The 9,658-nt window shown below is 42.6% G+C and overlaps 1 protein-coding gene across 1 annotated transcript; it reads right to left on the bottom strand.

Moving 5' to 3' along the window:
• Positions 1 to 310: 310 nt before the first annotated feature.
• LOC110980955 (uncharacterized) lies at positions 311 to 9,556 on the bottom strand. Its single transcript, XM_022238048.2, has 8 exons — positions 9,178 to 9,556; positions 8,212 to 8,707; positions 7,728 to 7,918; positions 7,382 to 7,453; positions 7,119 to 7,238; positions 6,516 to 6,638; positions 6,182 to 6,296; positions 311 to 5,173 (listed from the first exon to the last, which is right to left on the bottom strand). Exons 1-8 carry the CDS (start codon positions 9,468 to 9,470, stop codon positions 1,424 to 1,426), a joined length of 5,160 nt encoding a protein of 1,719 aa, XP_022093740.2. The 5' UTR covers positions 9,471 to 9,556; the 3' UTR covers positions 311 to 1,423.
• Positions 9,557 to 9,658: the final 102 nt, after the last annotated feature.

Genomic DNA, 9,658 nt, shown 5'->3' with positions numbered 1-9,658 from the left:
TTCACTGGGGAAAACTGCTTCCACGAGGTGAGATTGGCAATAACGCCGTTTGTAGGAGGCCGCCTGTGACCAAAAAACGTGCGCGTGCTCGAGCTAAGGGCGTCCACTGGCCCACTAGCCACATTTGGACGAAGAAAAGTCAACTCACCGAAGGTGGCGCTAATGGGGGGGGCTTAGCTCCACCTGCAGATTTCGGAAATTACCGCTCCATTTACGAAGGATAATGAAGTCCACACATGGATGGTGTCTGGGAATGCCTTACATCGGGTGCTTGAGCATCTTGTATATTTGCAGGAAAATCCAATAAATATTTAAAAATCACAGTAAATGTTTTATTTCATCAATCCTTGTGTTACAGTTGAAAGGTCATCAGTGGTATGAAAACAGAACTCTAAATCTTTAACCAAGAGATATAATTGTTCATCGGACTTCCATGTTGTCTTTTTTTGCTGTGCTCACGTTTTCTTTACTCAATTGAACTCTGCCCACCAAGATATGCATTGAAACAGTTGTCAATTGAACATCCTCTAGTCTAATTCCTTACTTCAATGTGATTGAAACAACCCACAATTTTTCTCAAGAGGATTTTGCAATTACTTGTTACTGCCGATTATGGGCGGAATTTAGGTGTTCATCAAATTAATGCCCTTTCTGTTTCCAAAGCTAGTAGGAAAAATGAGCTGGCAAGGCCTTTATCCTTGCCTGTAACCAGGCGCTGTTCCAGAACCAATTTTTGGGGGGCCTAGACCCTTCCACCGTAGCATTACCTTTTAATTTCCGCTCCTGCTTTTTCACATTTGCATTTAGGAGAGGGGCCAAAAGCCCCCGAGCCCCCCCCAAAAAAAAACAGAGCAAAAAGACTAAGGGCCTAAAATTTTCCTTGTTGCAAGCAGGATGTATTAAAAGTGTTCTTATTGTTCAAAGTAAGTCAGTCTTAAGTGACCCATAGGGATGTCATAGAGGAATCCATCTTGGAGGGTATGCATGGTAGCAGTCAGATGGGCTAATGCAAGTGTGGAAAAGAAACAGCTTTCAACACCACATACGAAGTACATCGCTGCATATTTTAACTTAAAAAAGATGCAAATTACTTGGGCAAATTGTACTTAAACCTCATTATGCTCTGATGAATAATTCTACATCACAGCTGGATGTCTTTTCACGTTTTGGGCCTAAGGTAAAGTTCTTTCACAGTGAACTAATCCCTGAAATCAGGAAACAGTCTGGGACCTTCAATTCAAGAGTGTACAAATGAATTCAGTAGTTTAAAAATGACACACTTATAGAGGGTTTGCATGGTAGCCATCTTGTTGGGTAGTTCTTTTGTTCAGCACGGAAACCTCCTTTGTGGTTCCCCTTTCGAACAAAAGCATTGTCTTGTAAGATGGCAGCCATGCAGACCCTCTTTGAGGCCCGCGTCTAATCATAGCCACCAAAGACGGGATGATTTCATATCCTCTGGACTGCCATCATGGCCCCATTTGCCCTCGCTGTGCAATGCTGCGACCTGCATGTCCTTGCTGGAGGAGACAAGCTGGTGGAATGGGTTACTCTCCTTTGGTGCCACGGGGGTTGCATCCCTGTACTTATCACTGGATCTGCCGTGATACCTGTCTCTGTGAGTGTCCCTGTGCCTGTCTCGGCCATGATAGTGTCGTCTGTCAGCAGATCCCGGCTCACAGATTCTTCGAGAATCACTGTGGCGTTGATCAAGGGACCTTTGGTGATCCCCATAGTGTCTATCACTATGTCTCTCATGCTGTCTGTCATGGTGTCTGCTGTGGTGTCTACTTTCATGTCTGTCATCCAGATTCCTCTCATCACGAGCAGATCTATGTCTCTCATAGTATCTATCACCTTTTCCATGCTGATAGTCAACAACCTGAACCCTATCACCACTTCTAGTTGCATAAATATCGTTGCTTTCAACTACATCTAGTCTTGTCTCACACATACTGCCCTCAGACCTCTTGCCTCTAACCCTCTCATTTTGTGATCTTCCATCTCTGCTGTGATGACCTCTGTGTCTTGATGTATCATCAGTTTCTTGCTGGCTGATCTCATATGGATCTCTTCCTACTTCAAGCAGTTTGCCTCCCGTGTGGTCTAGGTCATGTGTCCTATACACGAATCTTTCATGAGCACTTGCTCTTGGCATGTCCGAAACAATCACTTCTCTCTCCCGATAACCTTTGGAATTGTTATCGTAGCTTGAGCTAGTGTCTTTTCCATGTTTGTAGTCAATAGAGACAGGAATAGGTTTACTACCAACATGTGCGAGACTGCTTCCTCTTGCATGCCCAGAATCCAAACCTCCATCTTTGTCTGGTACTCTTACATCCCATCTCCCTCTTTTGCTTCTACACTGGGGCTCATCCAAGGGAGGATCACTTCTCTCTGATATTTCCTGATGGTATTCACTCTGTACAAATGTATCACTGGGCCGCTCTGTCATAATCACGCCTATTTGATGACCTTGTACAGACCTTGACTGATTTGTGATCTCTGATGACCCTTGACCCTGATCCTCTTGATCTTTCTTATAGTACTGTGATTTATCTGTATCAACAGGCATCACTGAGGTTCCTACATGCGAGACTGTCTGATGAGTCTGGGCCAAGTGTTTTGAAATGGATTTAATGACAGAAAGTTGTTCTGGAGTGAACACTTGACCCCGATGAGAAGGTCCTGGCTCATAAGCTGTTTCATGAGGAGTTGTATGATAGGATTTCCCTCTATCCTGGGAAGGTATTAGAACTGATTTTGATCCACGGTTCTTGGCTTCAGAGATGGATGGCTTTGGGATTCCTGGTACAAGCTGCTGCTGTTGGTGGCTTTTATCAGTTCCTCCGGTCTGATCAGGAGTTCTGTCAAACTGTGCAAGTTGCCCTGGACGTTCTTGACTTGGACGCATTGACTGATGGCGACCATCATCAGGAGCCCCTGACTGAAAGATGTTGACATTAGAAACTGCTGACTTAGAAACAGGAGGCAGATGAGATGGTGCACTTAAAGGTACCTTAGTATCACTTTTTTGAGGAACAATTGACTGTAACTTGGAAGTCTTTTGCGATTCCTTAGACTTGGCAACGAAAGAGGGAGTTTTTTCTTTCTTGCCATCATCTGGAGGGTTTTTTCCTCTTCTCTGCCCAGCCTTCATCTTCTTGTCACTCACAATTTCATCCTCATCACCTGATCTCCATCTCTTCCTGTGCTTCAGTGGTGAAACATCCGCCTTCTTAAGCTGATAGCTTTTGCTGTCCATGTACATCTCTAGATGGTCCCTGGAGATCTCATAGATACCAGTATCTACATCACTTTCACTGTCGTCCTCTTCATCTTTTGACTGTCTTGATTTGACCTCTTTCAATTTGGACGTCTTTGATTTCTCTTGGGCCTCTAATGAAGCTCTTCTGTTTTTCTTGGTTCGACTCTTTTTGTCAGAGTCCTTCTGATGACTGCAACTTTCATCTGAGTCACTGTACGACCCTGAACTGCTGTAGCTACTGTAACTGTATGAGCGGCTTCCAGACACACTGTAACTAGAGTAGCTCGTCCCTGATGAATAGGTTTCATCTGATGAGGCACTCCTGGAGCTGCTTTGACGATAATGGCGATCTTTACAGCTTGAGCTTTTTCTATCTTTTCCTTTTCTATCTTGTGGCTTACCACCTTGAGAACCTGGCTGGCCCTTCTTAGATCTATCAATGCTTTGGGCCTTCTGAGAGGTGGAACTGAATGAGGAGCGTTGAGAAGCAGTTTCCTTAAGATGTTTCTTGTGTTCATCTTCACTATTGTCACTGATACTCTCTGAGTCTGAGTAGCTATATCTTCTTCTCCTGCTTTCTTCTACACTTCTTCTCTCCCTGGTTTCAGTGAAGCGTCTTCCAGACTGTAGCTCACATTTACTGTCTTTCAGTTTGACCTTAGCAGCTTCCTCTCTCTCTCGTAATCCTCCGCCCTTTTCAGGTATCCTCACAGTTTTGTCAACTGACAGCTTCTGTGCATCTTGATTTCTTTTCAGAGGACCTTTTGCTATTGGCATCTCTGTCTTTTTGCTGTGTTTACTCTTGTACCTGTCATCTGAGGGATAAGTATCCCTTCTGTCTGCTCCAGAAGATAGCTGTTTTGAATCTGTCTTGAAGGTCTTGGATTTCGAAGTGGTATTTTCCTTCATCCTTTCTTGAACATCCGAGACTGCTTCAAACTTTTCAGCCAAAAGCGCAGTGCCACCAATTTTCGTAGATTCTATTTTAGTGATTCTAGATTTTTGAGATCCTGCAGACAGAGTTCTGCGTCTGGTACCAGCAGATAGGGAACGGGAGCGACTTCTCTCGGTTGTTTTAGATTTCCCTGTAGAACTTCTTTTGCCTGTTTTGTCTTTTCTGCTCCTACTCCTACTTTGGTCAAGACTTCTTGAGTTTGACCTTCTTGGAGATTCAGATGTGGAAGAACTGTCACTGACTGTATATGGTGACTGAGATCTACTTCTCGAGACAGAGTAGCGACTTGAATGTTGAACAACATCCAACTTTCTCTTGGATGAGGATTTGCCATGTCTTGTGGATGCTTTAATTTTGCGACTTCTTGATCTCGATCTAGATCTATAAGACTGAGAACTAGAGCTACTGCTTCTTGAGTAGGAAGAAGATTGCCTCCGTCTGTGTTTCTTGGCATATTTGGAAGCCTTCCTTGCACTTCTTTGTTGACTTCTTGACATTGAACGCCGCAACAGTGACCTGTCAGAACTGTCACTTCTGGAACAAGAAACAGACTCATGGCTTCTTCTACCCCTAGCTTTCTTCTTTCTCTTTCGTGAAGTTGACCTTTCATACTTCCTGCTATCTCCGGAACTTTTTTTCCTACTTCGATGACGGCTTCTTGACCTTGAACGTGAAGACTGGGAAGACTCAGCACTTGAGTATCTCCCCCTCTTCTTACTTTGACTCCTTCCTGGAGGTGTCCCTTCGTTGTCTCTCTTCCTTGAGGATTTGTCCTTTTCTTGCTTCTTCTTCTTTTTCTTTTTCTTGGTTTTCTCAGAGATTCTCTTGGTTTTTGAGATGTTATCCTTGGGATCCACCAGCTGTCGGAGAGCTTCCACTGATATGACTTCAGGGGAGGTGAGGGAAGGAGATGAGATAGACTCAGGCGAGGCAACTTTGTTTATTGGTGTCTAACAACGCACACAAGTTCAAAACAAGAAATCACATAACAAAACATCATGGACAAAAATTATGTACATGGATTTTCCATGTGTAAGATAAGTGTTTACATAACAAATTTGAAATTGTTTCAAGATTTCAGTCAGTTTTCAGAAAATATCATCAATGGCCAATGGTAGTTATTACAGGTGAATACAAAACAATACCCCCAAAAAAATGCAGGGAAAAATGCAATTTCATAAGTGAGATACATAGGTCAATTATGTAAAAAAAATCACAAGAGTAAAAAGAAATCAAAAGGATACAGAGATCATTCCACAGGAGTGTTGATGACAAGGGAATTCAGTGCCATGACCAACAGGTCAATGGTTGCACAATCAAAGTCAGAAGCCAAAAGATTTGATGGCATCAGTGATTTGGGAAGGTGAACGTTGCAGTCCAATGTCCAATGGTAGTTTCCATGAATGTTGCCATGTGAAAAGACAAGAAAGCCAAAGAACCACAGTGTAGCAAGAAAATGCCAAACTTGGAAGGCTTATTAAACACGTGATAATCTTAAAACAAAACATCACTTCAATTCCAGCATTCAATTCTTGTGATTCTGATAAAACAAGTTTGATTTTTTTACTGGTGAGCAAATGAAGTGCCTCACTGGCGCTTGAGAGATGTTTGACAAATACAGTGTGGTATCATGCCACTCTATAATGTGAGCGCCCGGATCACGCCACTCTATAATGTGAGTGCCGGGATCACGCCACTCTATAATGTGAGTGCCGGGATCACGCCACTCTATAATGTGAGTGCCGGGATCACGCCACTCTATAATGTGAGTGCAGGGAATTGGTCAAGTAGTGGATATGGAGCAACAAAAATTAATGTAAGCAAAAACCAGTTTATGGGCATGTGCCCTTGACAGAGCTAGGCTGAAAGTTGCTTAACAAATAGGCTAAGCAGTCTGCTTAGTTGTCCTATGAAGGACCGTTTCGACCAAACCTCTCTGTTTAGAAGTGGATTCTCACCCGTGTTCTGTTGATCTTTTCTAGGCACAGCTGAGCTTCCAAGAAGTCTGGCTTGATGTCGGTGGCCGTCTGGTAGCAGTCTACAGCCTTCTCAATTTCTCCAGCTTCCTCATGTCTAAATAGGGTAAATAATCCAAGACAATTCGACAAATCATAAACCAACTCCCTACGCTTTCCTGCGTGCATCCTTACTCCAACGAAATCCTCCAAACCTCCAAGTATATTTTCAAGGACTTCAGAAAACTGGTATAACCAATTTGGGAGATGCGGAAGGCGTATAAATAAGACAGTCTTAGAGCCAAAGTTCAATGCGTCAAAGTTCTGGGTAACTTACTGCTTTCCCCTTTCGATGAGGGTCTCACACATGTACTTGTTGGCATTACGGTGATTAGGGTTGATCTTAAGTGCCTTTCCAAAGTCTTGGAGAGCCTTGGAGAGAAGGTCCTTGTTTGCATATCTGTAATCATAGCAAAGAGTACATAGTAAGAATGTCATACATTTACTGAACTTGGTGTATTATCAGAGAGGTTTATGGGACTACATGAGTATTAGGAGTACAGATGAGGAGTTGTTAAGAGATGAACATTTCAATTACTGCGGTCAACTTGATACCTTTTGGTTGTACATGCACAAGGAGATTACCATGCACTGCCGGGATAACCACTTGCCATAACCTCTGGACTTCCATGATCAATGATTGAAACACATTGGGTTTGTACCTCAAATATACAGTAGTCAGATTTTGCCCTTTGTGTCCGCAAGCAAGATACTTTACCCCAATATGTTTCAATACATCCTGAGGAAACAAGAATGGTTGACATGGATTTTGATAAGCTCGCTGGGTACCATCGCTGTGGTGTCACACCTGACACTTCTCAAGAATCATTTACGGGCACCATGAACAGGGGTGGTAATTGATGTTAAGATGGTGACTCACAGAGCTCCTCTGGCCACCAAGGCTTCCACGTTCTCCTCATCAATCTCCAGGGCTTTGTTGAGATGCTGCATGGCGTCAAGTAACTGCCCGGCCTTGAAATATGCCACCCCTTTGGCAACACTACAAGACAAGTTTATACATTTCAGAAGAGAAGAAGTATAAAAATGAAAAAGAAAAACTAACACACAATTTTAAGGATTCAAAAGACAAAGTTCTGGGTTTATTTATTTAGTTTTGTACTTAACAACAATTCTTGGACAAACCTTTCCATGGACCAGCGATTTGTTTGCCACTTTCTCAGCGGTTCTGCGTACTCCTTCTCAGGGAAGTTACTCCTGTCAGGCAAAAACCAATTTACTTCAATTACACTGCACATCTATTAACATTGGTTTTTAGAACATAGAATTTATACTAAAGATTAAATTAAAGATCAACCCCCACTGTTCCTTATTGCCACGCTGAAATATGAAGGAGAGCCATCATTATCAGGAGGTATAAACTGAAATGGATTGGTATCAAGTCTAGAATGTCAATTCTCCACACTCCATATTACCAGTGTAATAGTTCTCAATATGAAAAAGAAACCCTTATGGCAATGAATCACCCAACCTTTGTAAGCCTCTCATGAGCGACAATGGGCAGGCATCGTTCAGTCCAAGTTTGGCACCGAGGTTAGCCACGTTGAATGGGTTGTCAAAGCCCACCGTGTTGTGCAGCATGTCTTCGTATGTCTCCTGCGTGTTCATCTGTAGCACACTGCGACGGTAATGAACTGGAAGCTCTGATTCTGTGATGAGGCCCTGGGAAAACAACCATACAACGGAAAGGAAATTGTCTTAAAACAGGCTGAAGAACAAAAGGAAAATAGGAATTAATGCTAACAAAATCATCCTCTGAAACAAGGCTTACATTTCTCTTGGAGAAAAGGGTCAAAGCTGGCATGGAGTTGTTGGGGAGTTGAAAGAACAAAGAATGTGCAAAATTGTTTTTCAGAGTGAGAGACTGGGGGAAAATTCCTGAAGATACTAGGCAAACTTCCTGGGAAGTTAAGGTTGATTAATGTGAGAAAAGATTTCATTTTCAGTTTTCTCACCAAGCTACCATTATCTCCGGAGTCATCTTTGGAATGCAAGGAGATGATGACCTTCTGCTCCACAGGGTTGATCTTGATCACTAATGCTCGAAGGAGATCTCCTATCTGGAAATCGTCGACCGAGGCCACATGGGAAAATTTGTCCCTCAGCTCTGCCGCCGGCAGCAAGGCGACAACCTCGCACTCCTCCAGGAAACGGAAGGTGTCTCGGCACAGTGCCAGGAGTTTGGCAAAGATGCCGAACTCCTTGGTGCTGAGGATTTGTCCCACGACAACATCCCCAACTTTGAGGACATCAAAGAGTCTCTCTTGGCAAACGTCCGGGTGGACTTCAAGAAACTGCTCCAGAGGAGGAAGGATTGCATAGTAGTCCGATTTCTCAGCATCTTTAACTGGTGAGGATTCTTTGAGGGGCTGGTCTTCATTACCTTGTTGCTGAAATAGCAAGTCTGCCTTCCTTGCAATGAATCCATGAAGTTTGTCGATGAATTGTTTGCTGCAACCAAAAACCCACAGACAGTATATCAGACACAGGAAATGCACTGAAAGCTTTAACAGCATATTATTATCAATTTTACTCTTGGTTACCATATCTTAACTTTTTAAAATGTTTAATAAAATCATCCTAAGCAATGTCCAAAAAAGTAATAATCCTCAGCCTCAGACATGCCAGAACTTTTGTAGGCCCAATATTGGGAAGTAATGTTTGGCATGGTTTGACGATATAGAAAACACTTAACGTGAAGAATGCTAATGTTAAAAAATGACATTTTCCAAGTAGGCCTAGGCCCTAACATTAGCCCACCAGCAAAGAGAGATTAGAGCCATGAAACTGCCAAGAATTATTTGTAAGTACTAAGTAGCACTGAGTAGGGGGCGTGCCAACAGTAATCTATATTATATAGATATAGAGTATATAGGCATTTTAGCTTCAGTCATGTCAGTTTCTCGAAAAATAAATTTTACCCAGATGTTTCGTCCATGCTCCTTTTCCTTTCGTGCTTAAGTTTCAAGGAGGAAGTTGACAAGCCAGAGGTCTTTACAGAATTTTCAACTTGCGGCAAATCTTTCACATCAACATGATCAAGGACGAGAAAACTCGCCCCTTGTTCTTCTTTCACTAAGCGCTCCAACTTCACACCATGCAATTTCACTGCCTTCTCAAACAAAGAGCGATCCATGACAGTTTTGGACTCCCTGAAACCCTCCATTTTCTCTATTTCTATGCTCTGTGATTTTCTCCAGCAATGCTTCGTCATCTGTTCCAAAAACGCGAAGACGTGGTCATGGAAAGCGCCATGTTTTAACTTTTCTGTTGAAGTTCAAAGTAGGCACCTGAAACACATCGATCAAAAGGTGAGGTAATCATCGTCTACCTATTAAATAATTTTTAATATCTTTGTAATGCATGGATTATATGAGAGTTCATTTTTTTTATGAACAAGAG

Source organism: Acanthaster planci, linkage group LG14, assembly GCF_054643075.1.
Source record: "Acanthaster planci isolate LZ-2023a linkage group LG14, COTS_SCS, whole genome shotgun sequence".
Classification (NCBI taxonomy): domain Eukaryota; kingdom Metazoa; phylum Echinodermata; class Asteroidea; order Valvatida; family Acanthasteridae; genus Acanthaster; species Acanthaster planci.
The sequence above is the reverse complement of the archived record's forward strand: the minus strand, read 5'-3'. Positions and strand labels throughout refer to the sequence as shown.

Bases quoted from the DNA above. Each gene is read 5' to 3' on its own strand.
- LOC110980955 (XM_022238048.2), bottom strand. From the start codon at position 9,470: ATGACGAAGCATTGCTGGAGAAAATCACAGAGCATAGAAATAGAGAAA. The intron at 7,454-7,727 runs GTTGGGTGATTC...TTTGCCTGACAG, and splicing joins CTCATGAGAGGCTTACAAAG to GAGTAACTTCCCTGAGAAGG. The intron at 7,239-7,381 runs GTTTGTCCAAGA...CTTGTCTTGTAG, and splicing joins AATCGCTGGTCCATGGAAAG to TGTTGCCAAAGGGGTGGCAT.